Raw genomic sequence first — 24,218 nt, 5'->3', positions numbered from 1 at the left:
AGAAATTTACTAATTTTTAAAAATAACTTGCTGTAAAAGAGAAGAAAACTAAACATATCTCAAAATATAAATACAACTGCTTGGGTTGTGTTTTTGGAAGTATGGAAGTAGGTGGACTGTAAATCATGTAAACAAAGGTACCGGTAGTTGCAGACACACGTTCAGAAGGCTGTCGTCTTTTCACGCCTGCCTCTTTCACCTTTTCCTTTATTTCTTTGGTTCTCAAAATAGCCCACATTTGAATGCGCCTAACTGAAGTCTCTTGTTCTAAACCCTACATGTAACTAATAAAGATTTTAACAAAGGGCAATATTTTGACAGTGAAAATTTCTCTCGTAAATTATGAAATAGATTTTTGTTGTTTTATCCTTGAATATCTGTTCTTGGGAGACTATTTTTGGAAAGAGAAGGGGCAAGCAGGGGTGGGGGACAAGGGGGAGGAGATAGCTGGAACAAAGTGGAGAGTAGACTGGGGGGTGATGGAAAGAATACATGCCATTCTACCAGGGACTTGTTTTTTAAACATACAAAGCATATGTGCCAAATTTACATATTTACTAATTAAAAAGGCTTCCTGGAAACATTAAGTAGACTATCTTCTATAACCTTTAACACTGTCACTAATGGATATTGCATAGACAATTTCATCGAAGGTCCTTTAAATAATGTAAATGATTATGAATATGTAACTAGTTAATATGCAGCTACGACAGGATTCTCATGTAGAGGTTAATGAACACTCTGCTCTTATGGTTTGCAGGGCTTTTCTTTTTGTGCTTTTGGCTCACTTCATGCTTGGAAACACATGCATTGGGATTGGAAAGCATCCTGACTGGTTTTGGGTTTCATCTTTGAATGGGGGTGTTAAATAGGAACTTTATAAAAAAGGATTTCATGAAGATTTTTTTTTTCAATTTACATTTAATTCTGTTTGTCTATTTTATAATTACTGCCAAACCCGAAACAATGAAATGGATTGATGTAGTTTTAGGCTGTCTCTTCCAGATGTAAAGCCAGTACTCTATTATATATTACCACTGTTATTAAGTGTTGCTGTGTGATTGATACTTGCTGCAAGATCTTCATTCTGAGACGGATTTTGTATGCTGAGTTAATGTGTAGTATGGCTGGGTATCTGATTACAGCATGTGTTTTGGTACAGGATTGCTGCCTTAGTATTTAAAATGTCCTAAAGGAGGACATTTATTGCAGGAATTAAATGTTATAAGAGAGAAATTTAGTGACAGTCCCCCTCCCAATCTTGTGATTTTTGGGTAAAACATTGAGTATATATAAGAGACAGTCTTGGTATCTAGAGCAGTAAACTAGAACGGTGTGTTTCAAACCAGATAATACTGCTGGCTTTTTGCACGTGGCCTTGTATTAAGCCCTTTGGCTTTTATTCCTTAGTTTCTCTGTCTCTAAAATGGTGCTACAGTATTTGAGATTATTGTTTAAAATTTTTATTAATGGACAGTTTAAAAACCTGATTAGTAATCTTTGAAAACAGTGTTATTTTAAAAATTGCCATTCAAATGTTCTTATTTTTCCTCTTATTGGTTAGTGTTCTTATTTGTTTTCTGAGCATTTTGAGAATCTACTGAAATATCTCTAAGGGAAACAAATAACTTGTGTACTTAATTTTATTGTTTTAGTACTATAAGCATAGTTTAAACTGGCTATGAAGTGCTTAAAATTTTATCATAATTCACTGGGGGAGCAAATGGGCTGTTCAGAGCATCTCTTTATCCCAAGTATTTCTTCTTGAAAATGTAGTAGAAAAATATCACTAAACTCATTTTTAATGCGTCAGAATAAAAATTACAGGTGAAAACATTTGGAGATATACTGACAAAATAAAATATTTTCACTACAGTCATTTTTTTTTTTTAGCTGATGAAACGTGGATGTTATACTGGTTTTTTGTTATTTATAACATTTGTGTATTCTACAAAACATGTAACATTGAAAACAGGTCTGTAGATTGTACAAAATACTAGTTATCTTATATCATATGTCATCTAATAGTTATGAAGCGGGTTTTGTACCAAAGTAGGGATCGGAAAGCTGTAATTTGTTCTGCAGTTATCAGCCTGCATTAGAGGGTTATGATGAAGTGCGCTGCTTCAACACTAACATCCACATCCCCGTGCATTTGACAAATAAAAATGTACACTGAGATGCTATTAAATCTGTAAAGCCACGTTCTAGTTTTCTGATAACACTGACTTTGAAGCTTGTGCATAGCCCTGTTTTTTTTTCATGAGTAGTTATCTGTTTTCATGACAGGTGGTCACTAGCTGCCAAGAGAAAATCCAGCACTGGTGAGTGAAAGATGCTTTTATTACCTTTCTGAAATACTGATGAGGTCACCTATTTGTGTTTAAACAAAGTGTGTACTATTTTTTATTTTTTGGCATCCCACAATTGAATTCTTTTAGTGATCTCCATTTTGAATTATTTTGCTACTAATTTATATTGTCTTTCACTGTTGACTGATTTTCATTTTGTGTTCCATGATTTCCTGAAGTTGGGTCACCATTTACGTTTATTCTAATTGCCTTCTTTTTTCCATTCTTTTTTTTTTTTAAAGTTAGAATACTATTAATATCATTATAAAGTGATATGTGAAAATTTTGAGCTGGACTAATAGCTCTATTTGGAAATATTTCTTGTATTTTACAGTAGAATAATAATTGAAATCAGTTGTTTTAAAATAATGATGGAAATATGCACATTTTCCTGAAGTTTGAAAAATATAATTGCCTACATCTCAGAGCTTGCTTTATGGACTGTACTTTTTCTGAGTGCAGAGAGAAAGAAAGCATATCTATCACATCTATTTTAACGTGTTAATCTTTAGTTAATAGGACAATGCTTGCTAAATAACACACTTTCCCATGTCTTCTGAGGAAAACGCTCAGTTGAATGGTGAATAAAATCTTATACTGTGAGTTGTCGTGAGGTTGAGCTGTTGATCTTACAGATATCAAATTACAGTCTATCCATGCTGCGTTTACGAAGGTTTACTCTGCGAACAACAGGAGCTGGCTTGATTATTGTCTGCAGGGTTATTGCGAAATCATGGTTACTGCCCCCTTTGGCGGTGAGATTAAACCTTTGGTTATACACCATCAAGCATATAATATTTTAAATTTATTTTAAGAGGCTTTTTCTTCATGCCTGAGAGATCTCCAAGGAAATAATTTATAGTTAGTGTATATCAAATGTTTTTTGGTTCAAATGCACATAGGCTGCAAGCAGTGGATAAGAGTGGAAATCGGTGTAATCTGTACGCATCATCTTATTACATTCTGACTATTGGCTCGCAGAAAATCATCTAAAACCAATAATATCCACTTTATAAATAAAAATTCAGGGACTTCATTAATTTTCAATAAACGCACTGTTGGTGTCTGTCAGCATTTCTATAACGGACCATTCGCTTTGCATTATACATTCACTCTTAAGTTAAAACTCAAAATGCAAGTCCTTGGCCAAAGAATTGCTCTTCCCCCCGACCCCCCTCACCCTCACCCCTGGTTAATTAGGTCAAAGTGAACCATTTTACAAATTATTCATAGGGGAAGTCTTATGAATGCGGACTTCTCTGTCTAGGTTTTGGTAAGGTATTCAGGAAATTAGCAAAAGGTTGGACTCACTCAGAACAGATACTAATTTATACAAACGTGTGAATAACAACTTGCTCTGGTTTGTTTAGTGAGTCTCTCTCCCTGTTAGACTGAGCATTCTTGAAGGCTAGCAGGCATGCTTTGCCCCTTTCAGCCACAGCACCTCCTGCTGCGTTGGTCACATTATAGGCACTTAATAATCGTCTGAGTCAATGAAGACTAAATCGGCACAATGTATATATATATAAACATTCTGTTGAATTTTGTATATAACTTTTAGTTTATAATTTTATATATAACATTTTAGTTTGTGAGCACTGACAGACAGACAGGTGCCGTGCACTTCAGGGCAGGTTCACGTGACCTTCAGGGTCAGTCTCCATTTCCCCACCGCACTCCACGCTCTAGAACCGTCTTGACCTACACATCTGAAACGACTGGAGCATCTTGTCTGCACATTACGAGTTAAAATAATGCTTGCCAGTTCAAATTTGCTGTTTCCTCTGAACCATTCCTAATAGGGCCCAGGAAAGAGATGTTTCTGTTGGTTTTTTGTGAGGATCTGATGAGGAGCTAGAATCTAAATGACCAGTGAACTCACTAATTTATTATCTTAAAAACCTGAAACCAGTTTCTCTGTTCTTCTGCAAGCCAGGGGATCGCTGTGGGGGAGCACTGTGGAATTCTCGTGGTTGTTTTAGTCTCATATTCTACACACAATCCCCACCATACGCCAGTATTCTGCGGCTGTTGGAAGTGGAAGACCCTGCCTGCCATGCAGGAATTCATAGGCTTACCCGGAACAGGGAGATCCCGCTCATTTTGTGCTGTTGGCCGAGAGCTAGGAAGCCAGAGCAGAGGCTGGAGCCATTCTAAAGGGCGTCTCACTCACTGCCTTTAAAAGCGTGTTGCTTTCATCTGTGTTTAACCCTTGGTGGCAGCCTAGTCTGAAATACAAGTCGTCTGGCTGAGCTCCCCTTCCTTCTGGCGACATACTAGCAATAAGGACAGCAAGAGACGTGTTGTGTAGCATTCTTCTTCTAGTGATGTTTAGGCTTGTTTGTGCACCTTTAAAGAATTCTTTTATTTAAGGGACAAGTGATGAATATCCTAGGCTTCAAAAGTAATCTTCATGTTTTAAAAAATATAGGACAGGAAGTAAAAATACTTGTAGAAAAAAAAAAGTCGGAGTAAAAATGGCCTGGGGGCAACGGGATCTGCCCCGAAAATTTCTTCCAGAAAATTCATTCAAATCTCAGAACTTTGGTGAACTAGACATTTCTAGTATTTGTTTAGTTACCAGATGCAAAGGAAATGTTTGATCCTAATAGTTGAAAATTTATACAACACTTTTAGAGCTAATAGTGGTTTTCAATTTAGTGAAGATTAAAAAAACTTTTTAATGCAACTCTTTTCTTGTAATCCTTTTTATGTAACTCAGGAAATAAGGTATTTTAAAATCCGCACACTGTTTTCTCATAAAACGTGGATATGATGTTTGATCCACTAGAGGCTGATTATTGTGTTTGTAGATTATTGGTAACTTCTTATCTTTTAAATTCTTTCCCAAAGAACATGGGATTTGGAGGCACAGACCTACATTTGAATCCTGTCACTTGCTAACTTTATAACTTGGGTGAATTACTCAGATTTTCAGCTTCTCCCTGTAAAGTGATGATGACCCTACTTAACTTGAATCTCCAGTGAGATACTGTCTGCAGCGTGAACACCCAAACTGGCACTCAGTAAATATTAATATTAGCTCGGAAATCTTTTTTGAAAATTTGTCAGGTGACTAAAGAAAAACAAAAAACAAAAACCAGCCAAAGCTTTGTAATTCCTGAATATTTTGCCATTACCATCCTTTATCATGTTGGAGAGATGGCTTTCTGAACAATATTATTAAAGCTTTACATGCATGTTTTAAAATGATGTTTAATTATGGAGAATTTGAAACAAAAGGTGACAGTGGTATAGTGGACCCACATGTAGCCATCACTGAGCTTCCAAAATTATCGGCTCCTGGCTTCATCTGAACTGTTCCATTTAAGGAGCCTGCCCTACCCTCTGCCCCCACCTCCAACTACTGTGAAGTGAATCTAAAACATATCATTCCATCTGGAAATATTGCAGTACCTATCTTTAATACATAAAAGACTCTATATTTACTTTTTAAAATTTAAATTAAAAAACTTAAGGTTAGGCAACATATCCATGTTGTCCAGAATTTAAGGAGTACACAAGGGTATAAATGCTGTGTAGTATCCCTTTGCCCTCTCCCCTAATTCGCAGTTCTCTTCTTTGTAAACAACTGTTTTTTAACCAGTTTCTTGCAAACCCTTCCAGAAATTGTTTGCATAAGGCGTGTGTGTGTATTTATCTATGTATGTATATGCATGTGTGTATTCATCCACATGTTTTTATATTTTATACTCTCATCCTTTTCACAAAAATGAAATCAGAGCATCCCCTTTATTAAATACTTTTACCTTGGAAATTGTCCTCAATCATTAATTACCTCTAATTCTTTATTTCGTTCCTATAAACTTCCTTGTGCATCAAATGTCTAATTTTTAGAATTACTAAATTAGATTTGGTACTCATTTTATTTTTTAAATAATGGCCAATTCACTGAGTATGGCTTCTGTAATTCAAAATATATCCTTGCTAAGCGGTTATATTTATTGCTCCTTAATAAAATTACTCCAAAACTCAGTAGCCTAAAACCACAGCCACGACTTGGTCCGCTTCTGTGGAAGTGCACGCTGGACTGCCCCACCTGCGTTCTTCTGCTGGTCTTGTTCAGCCACATGGTGACTGGGCCAACTGGGTTGTCCAAAATGTCCTCACCCACAAACCTGGTGGCTAGTGCTGGCTGTTAATGTTAGCTGGGCCTCTCTGGCTACGCGCTGTTTTCTCTGGCTTACTGTATGTGATGATCTCAGGGCAGTGAGAACAGAAGCTGCAGGGCCACAGTTGTTGGTCAAAGGAACTCACAAAGCCAGCTCAGATTCAAAAGGTGGGAAAATAGACTCCACCCGTGGGCGGGGGAGTGACAAAAAATTTATGCTCATTTTTACTGCACGATAGATGACTTCTGTTGAACATGTCCCCCAAGAAAAAAGTCTCATGACTTATGTTGATTTGTGAGAATTAAATATGGCATGTGATGCCTATCACATGCAAATCACCTGTTAGTCATTGTTTGTTTGTAACAGTAAATTGTACTGTATGAATTGTAGAAATTTCTTGTCTAGCTTCCTTCAGTCATCCTAAGAGAGCTTTAAGTAGTAGAGGTGACTAGGAAATTACCTGAAGCAGACTTAAATGAAACTATAAAAAAAGGTGTTTTATATTCAGATGTTTAATTTTGGAAAGAATAGCTTTAACTTTGGATATAAAAATTCTGAAACATTTGAGTATGTGAATTTTGAGAGAGGAATCTTCAAGCAAATACTTGACATTTGTTATTTTTAAAGGAAACTGGATGAAAAATGCTGTTTTAAGGAAGAGGTATTTATCGGGTTGTCAGAAAAGTCATGAGTATTTTTTCTGTGGTTTTCATTGCAAAAATGCGTCATGACTTCTGAAAAACCAATAGTTTCTAGTATAGGTTGCAGTCAAAGTATACAGTGAGAAATAACCAAGAAAGCATACCTACATGGTTAAAAATCACAGTTGAAGATTCGTTAATTTCTTCTTTTTTTTTTTTTTTGAATTCTTCTTTCAAGTCTATCAGTATGGATGGATAGATACTGAGCTTGGATGTTTTTGAGGGATTCGCAGGGAACTATTTCATCATAACAGTGCAGTGGTTTGTGGTGTATTTCTCATGAATTTCCTGACTTGACTTCATATGCTTATATATAATTTGTTTTGTGTTTTATTATGCATAATCTATGAAGACTGATCTGCATGCCTTTAAAACTTAATTATTCATGGTGATCAGTCCCATCTTCAGTGTTAGGTAAATTTGGAAATCGTATTCTTTTCAGTCTCCATTTCACTGACCACAGCCTTTGTGCCTAATCCAACTTCCTACTTTAAAGTGAAAATTAGCAAAATCTTATTTTAACCAGTGTTTTATGTTTTGCTTTTTTATTATTTAAAACTATTATTTTTTTATTATTTAAAGAAAATTTTTATTTTTAAAGCTATTTGTTATTTTTCATTATTTAAAGGAAATTGGAGTGTCTTTCATTTGCCTCAGTCAAGGGATATAGAACTTTTTTTTACAAAGATTTTTTTGGGGCCGGCCGAGTGGCTCAGTTGGTTAAGAGCTCGCTCAAGAGTTTGAGCTCTGAGCAACAGCGGTTCGAGGCCAGCCCGAGCTGAGCAGCCGCTAAGCTGCCAATAGACAGCAGGATGGCTCAGCTAAAAAAAAAAAAAAAAGATTTTTTTTGTCACTTGCATTTAAGATTAAAAATATAAATCACCTCTCATGTTTCCTGCATCTCCTTTTTAATATTCTATTATGAAAACCTGCACACATACAGAAAAGTTTGAAAGAATTGTATAGTGAACCTTGATCCATGTATCTTACCTGTCCTTACCTCAGTCCATGAATCTGGTTTCCTGCTGCATTTCAGAGTCCGTTGGGGACATCAGTACCCTCCTCTGTAAATGCTCCGCATGCTCACCATTTAACTTCCTCTCATACTTGTCACAACTTCCTGAAAAGAAGGTGTTTCCTGTGGAATCTGCTCAGATCTTCATCCTTAAGATGAAGGCAAATTTGTAGCTGTGTTACTTCCTTCTCTGCTGCTTTAGCTTTTTAAACAAAGGTGTTTCTCAGAAGGCGTGTAACAGATGAGTAGCATTCAAAACAAGATGGTAAGTTTCTTATATGCTTGATAGCAGTGCTTTAGTTCTTATTTTCTATAAGGAACACGCCTGAGGGTATCCCAATGCAAATTAAATCTTATTTATTGGATTTTTTTTTTAAAGTAAGAATTGAAGGCTGCACCTGATCTATTAGGGTCAAATATGATGAAGGCAGACAAGGAGGTGTATAGATTATCTGTAGGCCTGAGAGGCTTACCCTAACCGTATCTCCGTCTTGTTTTCCATTTGAAAAAAATTATCTTAAGCAGGTGCCTCATGTGACTCCACATTTTAATATGACGATAGTGTCCCAAAATGAATTCTATGATTCTAAATAGTAGTAAAGTAGAAAAGACCTGTTCAAATTTTGGTACAAATAAAAGATTCCCTTGCTTACCTTCTGTAACACCATAGTTCTTAGGATTGTTTTTGTACTTTTTGCTGTCTAGGCATTGTGATCTTCAATGATCTAGATATTAGAGGGACTCTTTGGAGATGATTCTGACCAAGCGCTAAGTCCTGGGTATTTCCACTAGTGACCTTCAGAGAGAGAATGCCTCAAGCCACGGTCTCTCTCAGAGACATTGCTTCCTGCTTGCCTCCCTTCAAAAGGGATTTCTGCAGTGGGTTGTTGCATTTTAAATTATCTTCTCCTTTTTTATTTAAAACATTTTTTTATTTTTAAGAAACAATTTAAAATTTAAAAATTGCAATTCCAGCCTTAAAATGTCCTCCAGTATGTTTGCATTTTTATTCTAAAGAGGATTATTGATAAGTTTAAAACTGAATATACTGGATTTGGAATACTGATATTGATCTCTCTTGTATCACCTCTGGTTGAATTTACTGTTCTTTTAATTTACAAAGAGATGTTTTGTAAAGAAGTCCCCTTTTTCCTGTGTGGTTATCCCAGTAAGACATATTGAATGCTGACTTGCATACTCACTAGCTTTTTACAAGTTGTGGGAACATTGAGCTGATGTCTAGTCCTTGAGCATTTGCAGAATTACTTATCCGAAAACATATAAACTGTTAGTGTTCAGTAGATCTAATGATGAGTGATCACTGCCAGCATTGTGCCAGATGAGTTCCTGATAGAGAGTGTCCCTTTTATTGCTCACACCAATCCTGTCTCCAGAGCCCCCTGAGTGGTCACATTTAGCCATACTGTCTTTTAGTAGGCCTACTACTGTATCAAATGGAATGAATTTAGCATAGTGGAATCTTACCTTAGTGGGTGATAGTCTTTCTTGAAAGTGTTAGAATTGGTGTGTTTTGATACTCATGGAAAAGGGGGTGTTGAATGCTCAGTGTAGGTGTTCAGTGCCCGGCAGGGTGTTCAGCTCGTTATATTTAGTTCCCTTGAACCTGTGAGATAGCGTGGCATTATTTCCGTCCTGCCACTGAAGACCCTGAGATTAGGGCTAATGGGGTTAATTCGTGTGTGGTAAGTGGTGGGGTTGGGATTCACCCTGTGGTCTGACTTTCAAAGCCATATTTTTTCTGGTACGGTGCCCTCCCTGTGCCCGATAAAAAGTTTTGTTTTTTTTTAATCATTTGAGTCATGTAAAAATTTATCCAGAAGGATGATCTTGCCTTAAACTAAAAGACATTTTATGTTGGTTTATAAAAAAAGGATTTTGGGGGCAAGTTTAAAAACAGCTCTTGAACACTAGAAAATGAAAAGACTTGCAGTACATACAGGTCAGGAGACCCAGTGCTTACCTCTCCTTGATAGATCTGATTTCTCCTACTTGTCTGCTTTTCCATCTTTCTCTTTTGTAAGAGGAAAACGTTGACAGTGGTATTTACCACAGGAATATTTTTAGGATGAATAGCATATATGTGAAATCCTTGATGTTCTTTAGACTAAATGAGGTAATTTTTATTAATTATGCCACTGTTGCTTTAGGGGAGCTAAGGAGTAAACTGAAACCAATTCCACAATGTTTATAGAACAGTCATTTTTATTATCTGGAGAGCGATTGTCTACGTTGTAATTTATCCTAATTTCAGTTCGACAATATCTACATGTTCTTTTAAATTACTTGTTGAATTGGTGAGTTTTTTTGTTATTTTAAAAAATTGACAGAACCCTTCTGCTTTAAAAAATTTTCGGTGCTCTGGTTTTGTCTGCCGCCTACACCCTAGCAGCGGACCCTTCGGAAACCTCATCTCCAGAGAACGTTTGCAAACAGGCATCTCAGCTTGGGGCTGTTCACTCCCAGCAGGTGTAGGTACTGAGTAGGTCCATAGCGGGAAAGGGGTGACCATCGGTGCGCCCACAGAATTACATCTTTTGGTTGTTTGAAATTAATTTATTAGGTAGCTCTGTTTTGATACAACATGAAACAAAGTCCAAAGCCAAATCGAAATGGTTTTTGTATTACCTCTACCTCATTTCCTCTAGCCCCTGGTTGGTTCTGTCACCTTAATCACATTACTGTGAATAACTGAACTCCACATCTTGCAGCCTGAAGTTTTCTGAGGAGGCTGAAGCATCTGATCAGGTTTCGTGTTCACGATTTCTGCTCCACAGCCAGTGTTTATTCACTCAAAAGCTGTGTCAAATCTCTTCTTCCTTCATCTTGAGTTTCCCTCTAAACATCAGGCCCTCCTTCACTATCTCCCTTAATTGCCAAATTTTATTTAGCTCAGATTATCTCCTACCTTAGGAAACACTAATTCTCAAGATGTGAGTGTTCTACTTCTAAAAGCCAAAGTCCCTGAGAGTCTTAATTCTTTCGTAAATGTATGCTGGAATAGTGCCATTGCTAAACTTTGCAAAAACAGGATTTTTAAATTAAAAACCACTTTAATCTTTAAATTGCTAAAATTAGGTTTTTGATTTTGTTTGTCTTATGATACATAGCTTACTCGGGGAATTAATTTGTGTATTCATTTAGTATTTGGTATTTTTTTGTCAACAGGAAGAAGGTAGATAATGATTATAATGCCCTTCAAGAAAGACTCAGTACCCTGCCTGATAAATTGTCTTACAATATCATGGTATGTCTGGTGTGTTTCTTTCAGAGTAGTATGTGTGTTGTTTCTTGTGAAGATGTTAACTGTGTAAAGAAAATGTTTCTTTACCTTTTGTGTATCAATTCACAAATTGCCAACCTGATGGAATGTATCAGAGGCAACTACAACATGGATAATTTGTTTTGTTTTACTTTATAATAATACGCCAATTATAACAATAGTTGATATTTCCTTCTTTTCCTTATTTTCAGATTTATATTAAATTATCACATTATGGTGAAATAAATGGCATAAATGTTAGCACGAAATTTGACATATTTGGTATGCAGATTTACTGTGTTAGAAAATTGTAATTATGACAGAAATATAGCACTTAGTCATTTCCTGTTAGCCAGAGCAGGAATAGACCATTATGTTGTGTAATTCACAGAATTGAACCCTAGAACATTGATTTTATATAAGAAGATACTGCTAGTTTTTGTTTGAATGATCTTCATATCGACATAGTTGTCTATTCATGAGCCCTGGATTAGAGTCTCTCATTGCATAATATTCTCTCTCACGAAGACTTCACACTAGCCCAAATACTTTGTAAGTGTATTGTTCTTTATTATACTAGCCCAATATTTTGTAAATTTTGTAGACTCAGTAAAGCTATTTATTTGTTCATTCCTGCTTTGAAAAAAAATGGCTATTTTATTGGAAATAATTTTGAATTATTTTCATCAAAGCTATTTGTTAACTTAATGTTTTATTACTAATTTGCTTTCATTTAGATTTATGAATGAACAAAAAGTATAAACATTCAGAGACTGCTAATTTCTCTGAGAGCTATATGTAAATGTGCTGATACCTTTTCCAGTTTTGGCATTGATTTATTAACCTAAAACAATTTTCTATAGGTTTTCCTAGTGAAACTTTAATATAATGTTTAATTTCTGTGAAGTTGACATTTTATTTTTCTTAGTGAATAAAGTAAAAAAAGGCCTCAACGCAGAGTTTTTAATTCTGTTTTGTAAAATGTATTATTTTAGTGTTTTCAATTTTTAATTTTTTTTTTTTTTAAATAGGTACCATTTGGCCCCTTTGCCTTCATGCCAGGAAAACTTGTCCATACTAATGAAGTTACTGTTTTACTTGGGGACAACTGGTTTGCAAAGTGCTCAGCAAAGCAGGCCGCGGGCTTAGTCGAGCACCGGAAAGAACGTATGTATGAATTGTCAGCAATGTTTCTTTGCTAGATGTGGATTGGGATCACAGAGTACCAGGCAGATGGACTGTTTGTCACAGAAAGTCCCTTCTGTGATTTCTTAGTTCAGGCTCTTTGTGATTCTGTTGATTGGAGGTAGTTTGACTAGAGCCAAAGTGTGAGAATGTGAACTGGATAATGGGGCATCTAGGCTGGAATGTCACCCATGTTAGCATGTTTTCAGAAATTGCAATGTGTAAATGATATCATGATATGTGGTTTTGTGATCGAAGTTGGGGTCATTTTATATTTCATAATCGCTTTGTTTTAGGTACTTTCATAGACTTGCTTTTAATACTTAAGTATGCAGAAGGCATTTACTTTCTATTTACTACTGAACTGCGAGAAATGCCTTTTTGCAAAAGTAGAAACAATTCTTAAACATGCTTTTTGGTTTGGAAGAAGTCATATTTTCATTTTAAGAAAGAAGAGGCCAGGTATGGGGAGGTGCTCCCTAAAATGGCACCCTTATACTTGTTAAGTGGTTTGAAGTCTCTGCCTCATTTTATTGAGATAGTTCTTTAGTTTTGTTTATCTGTGATAGTATTTGTTGTTAAATGTATCCAGTCACACACACACATTTTTGTAGTTAGATTGGTTGGCGTGGATTCTAGCTTAGTTGCATTTTAAAATTAGGGTTATTAATCTATGTTCTAATTTCTAGCATACTTCAGTTGATAGTACAATATCAACCCTACCTGCTTTTTAACCTTCTAGTTAAATGTGCATTTGAAAATAAATTTTTGAGGATCCTTCAGTATAAATGAGGTCATGTAGATAGAAAACAGCTGAGTTTTCTAAAGCTGAAATTATTTCCCTTATACATGAGTGGGTACTAGTTAAAGAACTCATTTACTCAGTGAAATTCTGGGATCTGTATTTGGAGACTCTAATTGCAAATCAACTCCTGTAAGTTTATAATTGATACATATTTTGATCTATTGTAGCTCTAATCAGAATCTTATTGTTAGGCCTGTATATAATTTCTGGCAATGATCATTCTTTTGGCATTACTACATTAAGCTAAGTTATGTATATATGTTAGAGAAAAGAGAATGGGCAAAATTCTTTCTTAAAAGCCGTTCTTAATGGGAGAGTCTTTATTTACTGGGGTGATTCTGCTGGTATGAAGCCAGTTTATAGTCTGGTGAAGTTTTTTCATTTTGATTTTCATATGGATATTTCAGCAAAGAAATCTTTAGACTCAATTATGACTTAATATATTAACTGGAAAATACTTTGCGTGGAATAGAATAGAGCTCTAGAATACAGAAATATTTTTTTGGTAAATCACTTTCCAATGTTAAATATGGTTTTGGGATTGACCACATATAATGGCTTTTGGGATCAATATTTATATATAGTAATTTTCAGAATATGCTCATGTACAGATACATTATGTTTGAGAATCTGTTATAATAAATTAATTCTAAAAAGTTGTTTTATTTATGCAGTTTTTTTATAATAACTGAAGAAAAGGTTTAGACATATTATTGTACTTAACATTTATTAAGAAAAGATATTTTTCTTAAGGCAGCAGAAGTATAACAAGTTAAACATACAGTCACCTGCCTCACTGTTGACCAGGGTCATTGGAGAAGGCAGAGGGAGGCCCATTGCATGTTAAAAAAGAGTCAAATGGACGAAACGTTTAACCCAACAACAACCAACCACAACAAAAGGATTCAGAAGTGCTCTGAGGAAGATGATTCCTAAGAGAGTGTCCTACCCTTTGTGTTCACATCTTGCATTTTTGCCATTTAACATGCAAAGGCTTATAAATTTTTTATTTCCATTTTAAAGCATTTTTAATTTTTAGAATTAGGAAAGTGAAATTGACTTTTTATTTGGTATACTATTCTGTGAGTTACAGCACATGTAAAGATGCATTCAGCCAGCGGCACAATCAGGACACAGAGCAGCATAAGGACACACCACAGTCAGGACGCAGGATCCCCCCAAAGCTCCTTGTGCCTCCATCCTACCCGCTCTCCTCAGGCTGACAGCCAGTGATCTGTGTCTGCTGCTCCTCATTTCACCCTGTTCCAGAATGTCATGTAAAGGGAAGCAGACACTGGGTAACTTTCTGAGATGGGCTTCTTTTACTCACCACAGTGCCTGACCCAAGTGGTTCTATGCGTCAAAATTCATTCCTTTTTACTGCTGCGTATTGTTCCATTATATACATGTACCACTGTTCTTCTATTCCCCCATTTGAAGGACACTTGGGTTGCTTCCATTTTGGGGGCAATTATGAGCAGAGCTGCTATCAACCTTTGTGTACAGGGTTTTGTATGACCATAACTTTTATTGCTGTTTCTCACTCCTGACAAGTGGGGCTGCTAGGTCATATGGAAAGTGTATGTTCAACTGCCCAGCTGTCTTGTTCTCTGTCCCCTTGACTCCAGCAAGCTATGAGCGCCCTCGTAGCTTTGCGTTCTGACCACCACCTTGGTATTGTCCATTTAAAAAATTTTAGCCATGTGAATAGGTTTATGGTGGTTTTAATTGGCGTTTCCCTAATGGCTAATGATGTTGAGCATTGATTCATGTACTTATTTGCCTTCTCTATATCCTCTTTCATTTGCTGAAGTCTTTTGCCCATTTAAAAAAACTGGGTTGCATTTTTTCTTACACTTGAGTTTTGAGAGTTCTTTATATATTCTGGATGCAAGTCCTTTGCTGAATATATGATTTGCAAATATTTTTTCCCAGGCTGCATCTTGTCTTTTTATTCTCTCAACAGCCTTTCCAGAGCAAAAGTTTTTAATTTCGAAGTCCAATTTATCACCTTTTTTATAGGTCATGTGTTTGGTGTTATATTAAGAATTCTTTGCCTTACCCTCGGTTCATGAAGATTTTCTCCTATGTTTTCTTCTAAAATGTTTATAGTTGAACACACTTAGCTCTGTGATTAATTTTTGTACCAGGTGTGAGGTTTTGTTCACGGTTCAGTCTTTTTACATATAGATGTCCAATTGTTCCACCATCATTTGTTGGAAATAACTCCCCTTTCTCCATTGAATTGCCTTTGCACTTCAGTCAAAAATGAATTGGTGATCAAAACCACAGTGAGGTACCATTTCACCCCTACTAGAATAGTTACAATAAAAAAGAGTTCATGTATTGGTGAGGATTGTGTCCTCAGACATGGCTGGTAGGAATGTCAACTGTGCATCCACTTTGAAAAACATTTGGCGGTTTTCATAAATTTAATCATTGAGTTACATGTAACCCTGTTCCACACCTAGGTAATCTTATACCTGAAAGAAACAAAAATGATGTCTGCATAGAAACTTGGACCTGAATATTAATAGCAGCATTATTCATAATAGGCCCAAAGTGGAAACAACCCAAATGTCTATCAACTATTGAATGGATAAATTAAATATGAGTGTTATTTGGCAAGAACATATGTGGGAGTGTTTATTTTTGGGTTCTCTATTCTGTTTGTGGTCTGTATATCTGTCTTAATGCCAGTACCAGAGTGTTTTTCATTACTATAGCTTTGTAGTAGGTTTTGAAATCAGGAAAAATGAGACCTCCAACTTTTACCTTCTTTTCCAGCATTGTGTTTTGGCTATCATCTTTTGAGATTCCATATGAATTTTGGGGGGAACTTTCTCTATTTCTGCAAAAAATGTTGTTGGGATTTTGATAGGCATTGCACTGAATTTGTAGATTGCATTGGGTAATATTGACATCTTAACAATATAAAGTCCTCCAATCCATGAACACAGGATATCTTTCCCATTTATTTGTGTCTTCTTTAACGTCTTTCAGCAACACTTTGTAGTTTTTAGTGAAGTCCTTTGCCTCCTTGGCTAAATTTATAACTAAATATTTTATTCTTTTAAATGCTATTATAAGTGTAATTATTTTGTTAACGTCCTTTCTGGATTCTTCATTGCTGATATGTAGAAATGCAACTGATTGTTGAGTGTTGATTTCGTATGTTGATTCTGCAATTTTGCTGTATTTGTTTATTAGCTCTTAACAGTTTGTGTGTGTGTGTATGTGTGTGTGTGTGTAATGTTGAGGGCTTTCTACGTTTAAGATCACATCATCTGCCAATAGAGATAATTTGACATCTTCCTTTCAAATTTGGATGCTTTTTATTTCTTTTTCTTGCCTAATTGCTCTGGCTAGACCGTCTAGCACTGTATTGAATAGAGATGGTGATAGTAGGCATCCTTATCACGTTTCTGATCTTCAGGGAAAAACCTTCAGTCTTTCACCATTGAGTATGAAGTCAATTTTGGATTTTTCATATATGGCCTTTATCATGTTTAGGAATTTACCTCTGTTCCTGTTTATTGAGTGTTTTGTATCATGTAGTGGTGTTGGATTTTGTTAAAGGCTTTCGTTGCATCAATTGAGATAATAATTTTTTTTAATCCCCATTCTATTAATGTAATATATTGATATTGATTGATTTTTGTGTGGTGACTCTCTGAAGATTATCCATCTAGGTCATGGAGTATAATTTTTTAAATATGCCGCTACATTTTGTTTGCTGGCATTTTTTTCTGTTTTTTTGAGGCTTAATCAACGTACATCACTTTATGAGTTTCAGGTATACAGCATAAACGTTTGAGTTACATATATTGTGAAATGATTACCACAATAAGTTTAAGTAACATATTTTATCTCATATAGAGACAATACAGGGAAGTGGAAAAATATTTTTTCTCCTTTTAATGAGAACTCAGGATTTACTCTTTTAACAACTTTCACACATATCACACAGCAGTGATAACTGTAGTCCCCATGCTGTACATTACGTCCCTATGTACTTACTCATCATATAACTGGAAGTTTGTACCTTGTGATCACCTTTCTTCGATTCCCCACCCCTCCCCGTGTGCTAGCATTTTGTTGATGATTTTTTTTTTAAATAAATTTTATGGGGCAACAGTGTGTTTTTACAGGACCCATTAGCTCCAAGTCAAGTAGTTGTCTTAAGTCTAGTTGTGGAGGGCGCAGTTCCTTGGCCCATGTGGGAATCGAACCAGCAACCTTGGTGTTATGAGCCTGTGCTCTTAACCACCTGAGCTAACCGGCTGCCCCTTGTTGAGGATTTTTGCATGTACAGTTTACCCTTGAACAACATGGGATTAGGGGCGCTTGATACTCATACAGTCAAAAATTTGTGTATAACTTTTTTTTTTTTTTTTAATATGTGGGTGAAAATTTTTTTTTTTAAGATTTTTTTATTGGGGAATTGGGGAGGGGAACAGTATTGGGGAAGGGGAACATTGTGTTTTCCAGGACCCATCAGCTCCAAGTCAATTTGTTGTCCTTCAATCTTAGTTGTGGAGGGCATAGGCTCAGCTCCAAGTCTAGTCGCTGCTTTCAGTCTAGTTGCACGGGACAGGGGAGGGGTGTGGGGGGCGTTCGTAGTAGTTCACCATCCCATGCGAGAGTCGTACCATGAGCCTTGTTGTACACTGAGCCATCTGGCCTCCCGTCGGCAGCTTGTGGCTGCTCAGCTCGGGTGCAGCTCACTGGCCCATGTGGGAATCGAACCAGTGACCCTGTTGCTCAGAGCTTGCACTCTTAACCAACTGAGCCACTTGGCCAGCCCTGTGTATAACTTTTTACTCACCCAGACCTTATCTACTAATAGCCTACTGTTGACTGGAAGCCTTACCAATAACATGAACAGTCAGTTAACACATGTTTTGTATGTTATATGTAGTATATACTGTGTTCTTACAATAAAGTAATCTGGATAAAAGAAAATGTTACTAAGACATTCATGAGAAAGAGAAAACACACCTATAGTACTGTATGTATTTATTGCTACTGTGAATTTACATCATCTGTTTATCACATGAATCGTCTGTCAGTACCTACATCAATATTGTCTTATATAATACAAAACACTGTAGATGTTATGGGCATTACTAATGCTAGACATCAAAAATGAAAAGATATGGGGAATATAATCAATAATGTTGTAAAGATTATGTAGGGTGCCAGATGGGCATTGGACTGACCAGGGAGAACACTTCATGGACTGTGTAGAGGCCTGACCACTGCGCTATATGCCTGAAGCTGAATGTGACTGTAATTAAATAATTAAATATATGGTCACGGGAGGTGGAACACAGCATAGGGAATAGAGTCAATGGAATTGTAATAACTATATATGCTGTCAAAGGGGTAGCAGATTGGAGGAGGGTTATCCCTTTGTGAGGGGTGTAAATGTCTAACTATTACATTGTTTTGTACACCTGAAACTACAAAGAAAGAAAAAAAAGAAAAGATAATGTGAAAAAAATTCATATTTACAGGTATAATGATTCATGCATTGATAAAGCAACAGCAATATGATTGCTTTATGGCAGCCTAGTATGATCGATATGATTGCTTCACAGTAGCCTAGCCTGTACACTAATGAATGAGTCATTATAGCATTTTATGGCATATAGTATTACAGTCATATTTATAATACAGCATTGGAAACAAACATTATTATATATATTTAAAAGCTACTTACCTACAAAGACACCAACCTACACACACAACTGATTAATTGTGTGGCACGCTTATTTTTTACTGTTCAGTAAGTGGAAGTGGGTCATCATCAAGGTCTCCACTTTGTGTTTGGGGCAGGTAGGCCACTTGGACACCGTTAGTGTTGAACTCGTGGGGCTCTGGGTGGCCAGAGGCACTGTCCAGTATCAGAACTTGAAAAGGCATTCCCTTAATGGTAAGGTACTTCCTGACGTCAGGGACTAAGCACTGATGGAACCAGTTCAGAAAAAGGGTTCTTACTGTCCAGGCCTTGTTGTGGAACACCCAGGATCTGGCAGCTGGTGGTATCTTTTCCCTTCCAGGCTCAGGGGTGGGCAGCTTAATGGATAAGGGCAGTCCCACTCATAAACCCGACTGCATTTGCACAGAACAGTGGAGTCAGCCCGTTCCTTCCTGCCGTAAACCCTGGTGCTTGCTCTCTTCCTTACTGATAAATGTCCTTTGTGGCAGTTTTTTCTTTTTTCTTTTTCCAGAATAGAGCACTTCGGTCTGCATTAAAAACCTACTCAGGCAGATAGTCTTTCTCAGTGATTTCCTTAATGGCATCTAGGACTCATCTGTTGCCTCTGGGTGACAGAAGCTGCTTCTCTTGTTATCTCGACTTAGTTTTAAGCCGAACCTCTTTATAAAATTATTAAACCATCTTTTGCTGGCATTAAATTCTCTAGCGTTAGACCTTTTCCTTTTTTTTTAAGTTGTCATATAATGACTTCTCTTATTCTCAAATCCTATTAGACTCTGTAGGAATGCCTTATAGCAATCCAGCACTCACATCAAGTTGCATTTTCAATAAGAGATACAAAGGTATTTCACATCCTGTAAGTTTTGTATGTTGTATTTTCATTTTCATTGGTCTTAAGGTATTTTCTAATTTCCTTTGTGATTTGTGTGACCCATTGGTTAATTCAATGTTTTGTTAAATTACCATGTATGGGTGAATTTTCCACCTTTCCTTCCATAACTGGTTTCTAGATATATTCCACTGTGATTGAAAAAAATACTTCGTATGGTTTCAGTCTTGTTAAAATTTTGGGCTTGTTTTGTGGCCTAACATGGCCTTCCTTGGAAAACGTGCCATGTTCCCCTTGGAAAAATATGTACCCTGCTCCTGTTGGGTGGAGTGTTCTGTATATATCTCTTAGGGCCAGCAGGTAGTGTTCCAGTCCTGTATTTCCTCATCACTCTTCTTTCTGGTTGCTGTGTCCTTCATTGCAAGTGAAGTATCGATGTCGCCAGCTCTTGTTGGAGGATTCTGTCGATTTCAACCTTGAATTCTGTCAATTTTTACTTCCTATATATATTTGGGGCTCTGTTGTTAGGTGTATATATGTTTATAATTGTTAATAATCTTTTTGATAGAAAGTTTTAATATAAAATATCCTTTGTCTCTTATAACCTTTTTTGACTTAAAGTTTTATTTTGCTCATCAGTATAGTCACTGCAGTTCTCTTTTGGTTACTATTTACATGGATTATCTTTTCTGTCCTTTTGCTTTCAACCTGTTTGTGTCCTTAGATCTAATGTGGGTCTTTGTTACTAGTATATAAGCTGGATTCTGGTGGTTCTTTTTTTGTGTTGTTTTTTTTTTTAGCTGAGCCATCCTGCCACCTGTTGGCAGCTCAGCTCAGGCCGGGAATCGAACCGGTGACCCTGTTGCTCAGAGCTCACACTCTTGAGCAAGCTCTTAACCAACTGAGCCTCTCAGCCGGCCCCCCCTGTTTTGTTTTGTTTTTAACATATTCTGTTAACCTGTGCTTTCTGATTGGGTATTTTAATCCATTTACATTTATAGTAATTACTTATAGGGCAGGACTTAACTATGCCTTTTTGTTATTTGTTTTCTGTATATATTCTAGCTTTTGCCTCTCATTTTCTTCATTACCACCTTCCTTTGTGTTTAGTTGATTTTTTTTGCAGTAAAATGATTTGATCCCCTTCTCACTTCCTTTATTATTAACATTTTGTAGGTATTTGTAGTTACCATGGAGATCACATATAACATCCTAAAGTTATAACAGTGTATTGTGAATTGATACCAACTTAACTTCAATTACATATAAAAATTCTATATTATACAGTTCTGTCTATCCCTTTTATATAATTGATGTCACAGGTTACATCTTTATTTAATGTGTACCTATTAACATAGATTTGTAATGATTTTTTTTTCTTTTTTTTTTTTTTTAAGCTGAGCCATCCTGCCATCTGTTGGCAGCTCAGCGGCTGCTCAGTTCGGGTCGGGAATTGAACCGCTGTTGCTCAGAGCTCACACTCTTAAGCGAGCTCTTAACCAACTGAGCAACTCGGCCGGCCCTATAATGATTTTTTTAATGCATTTTTTTAATATATATTTTGTAGCAAATAAAAAGTTATAAACCATAATGACAATAATACTGGGTTTTTTTTGTCCATGTTTACCTTTACTGGAGATTTTTTTATCTTCATATGGTCTCAAGCTATTATCTAGTGACCTTCAGTGAATTTCAAATTGAAGATCTCTCTTTAGTATTTCTTGTAATGCAGGGCTAATGATAAGGAACAACTTCAGGTTTTATTTATTTGGAAATATCTTAATTTTCCCCTCATTTTCTGAAGGACGGTTTCGCTGGATATAGGATTCTCAGTTGACAGTTTTTTCCTCAGCACTTTAAATGTTTCAGCCCACTGCCTTCTGACTTTTAAGATTTCTGCTGAGAAATCTGCTTATACTCTCATTGAGGAGTCCTTATATGTGATGAGTCCTTTTTCTCCTTCTGATTTCAAGATTCTCTCCTTGTCTTTCAGAAGTTTGATTATATGTTTTGTTGTGTGTCTCTTTGGGGTTATTCTAATTAGTTGAGTCTTTTGGATTTGTGATTCATGACTTTCATTAAGTTTGGGAATTTACTGGCCATTATATCTTCAAATAATCTCTTTGCCTCTTTGTGTTTGTTCCTTCTGAGATTCCCTTAATGTGTATATTGGTTCACTTAATAGTATGCCACAAGACCCTTAGGGTCAGTTCACTTTTCTTTGTTGTAGTCCCCCTGCAACTTTCATGAGCCGTGTCCTCACTGAAATCTGGTTTAGGTGGGACAGCTACCACTTCTTCAGGGTGCCCTCAGACTGGCTCGAATGTTACAAATAAAGTCTGGTCTGTTCTCTATGGTTCAGAGGAGGGAATTGGGATCTGGGCTGCCACCTTCTCTAGGCCAAAACTGCTCCATTCTGGGGAAAGGCGGAGAAAGGTGAATAAAAGTTCTATGAAAGTTCCTGCCATTTGGATTGTGGCTTTTTCGTGTTTGAGTGTCCACTTGGTTGCTGTAGAACTTTGACTATTTTCTAGAGCTCTTATAATATCTTTTAGTTTCTTTCTTTCTTTATTCATATGTTTCAGACGGAGAAAAAAAGGGCTTGGAGCTTTTTAACCTATAATTCTGCTCCTTGTTTTTAGGGAAGATTTTATTTTCTTTTGAGCATAGGAAACTTCTGAGCATGTTCAAGAGAAAGTGGAAACGAGAGGAGATCTTTGATGTGATGGGATTAAAAGTATAGGTAGAAAATGTAGCTTTGGAAAGTATCAGTGGAAAAGAGTAAGAGGCAAGGATAGGTAAGGAATATTTGGGTTAGAGAAGTTAAAGATTGAAATCTTCACAGTAATAAAGACGGGTTTATTTGTTGAGAAGCAGGAGAGATTGGGAGCTTGAAGTTTTTTGGGAATATTTACTGTGGGAAATGTGATATGGTCATCAACAAAGTTTTATGATTTATCTTAGGCAATATGTGTGTTCTTGAGTATATCTTTAGTGAGGCCTATCATAAGTACATTGATATTTTGTTATAAACTATAAATTTATGATTTTGGTTTTATCTATATAATAAACATATATAGCTTTAAAATATTGTGCACGTTCTTAATACATGTAATGAAAAAGTAGCTGCTCATTGCCTAGAGGCTCCCAGCTTTCATTGCCTGGAGGTAATTACTTTCAGTCTTTTGTCTGATCTTTTGCTCTGTTCTTTTTATCCATATTTCCCAAGTAATTTACATATTCTTTTTTCTTGTTTTTTTTTTCTTTTTCAATTTTGTGTACAGTGAGTCTTCATGTAGTGTTGTCAATAGGTTCTGTGAAACACGTAACAAAACTAATTTTACCATAAGCTAATTGATATAAACAAGAATTAAGTTCCTATGGCATCTCATTAGCGTTATAATGAAACGATGTTGAATGAAGATACCATTCAAGGACCTGCTGTAGTATCTATTCGCTACCTGCCTATAATTAAAGGGGAACATTTAGATCATTTCCATGTTCTCCCTGTCCCTGCTCCCCCAATCTTTTAAAATATTGTTTTATTACAATTTCTGTTAAATCGGTGTTCATTCCTAGATGTAATTTCATTTCTATTCGTGCATAGTGTTTGAAGTTAACTGCTTTTGTTATTTGTTGCATAATGATATGTATGTATCACTAATTCAGCCGGACACTTCCATTGTATTCTTAGCAACCTGTACTGGAGCTCTTCCTACTCTCGCTTTGATTTGGGCTGGCTCCCATCTTGGACAAAGGACAGCCAGCTTCCTGGTGTCCTCCTTTATCATTATACCATGTCTTTGCCTCTTCTTTAGCCCCTGTTTCCTGGTTCCTGTGGCATCTCCTTTCAGGTTTTACTCATTTTCTTGGCGTTACAGCCTTTAGTAACTTTCTGGGAAGGTATATTGGGAGATACTTTTCTTGAAATTTTCCATGTCTTAAAATATTTTGTCCTACTACTGCTTTTTGTAACTGGACTGTTTAGAATACTAGATTTTAAATGGTTTTTCCCTCAGAAATTTGAAGGTATTATTCTGTTACCTCCTGCCTTATGTGTTGCTATAAAAAAATGTGATGCTGTTGTCTTGCTTTTGTATGTAACTCGTTTTTTCTCTTTAGAAGCTTTGGGTTCCTGTTTTTATTCTCCATGATCTGAAATGCCACAGTGATAATATGCCATGTTGTGGGTCC

The 24,218-nt window shown here is 36.2% G+C and overlaps 1 protein-coding gene across 1 annotated transcript in view; it reads left to right on the top strand.

The window, feature by feature from the left end:
* The window catches only part of URI1 (URI1 prefoldin like chaperone), a 64,650-nt gene that overhangs the window by 25,048 nt on the left and 15,384 nt on the right, over window positions 1-24,218 (top strand). The window contains exons 2-4 of the mRNA XM_019642744.1: window positions 2,290-2,324; window positions 11,387-11,465; window positions 12,512-12,647. Coding sequence (XP_019498289.1) covers window positions 2,290-2,324; window positions 11,387-11,465; window positions 12,512-12,647 — 250 coding nt within the window. The remainder of the gene's footprint in view (window positions 1-2,289; window positions 2,325-11,386; window positions 11,466-12,511; window positions 12,648-24,218) is intronic.

The sequence above is a fragment of the Hipposideros armiger genome, unplaced genomic scaffold, assembly GCF_001890085.2.
Source record: "Hipposideros armiger isolate ML-2016 unplaced genomic scaffold, ASM189008v1 scaffold_4, whole genome shotgun sequence".
NCBI lineage: Eukaryota > Metazoa > Chordata > Mammalia > Chiroptera > Hipposideridae > Hipposideros > Hipposideros armiger.
Note: the sequence above shows the minus strand (reverse complement) of the source record. Positions and strands in the feature narration are given on the sequence as shown.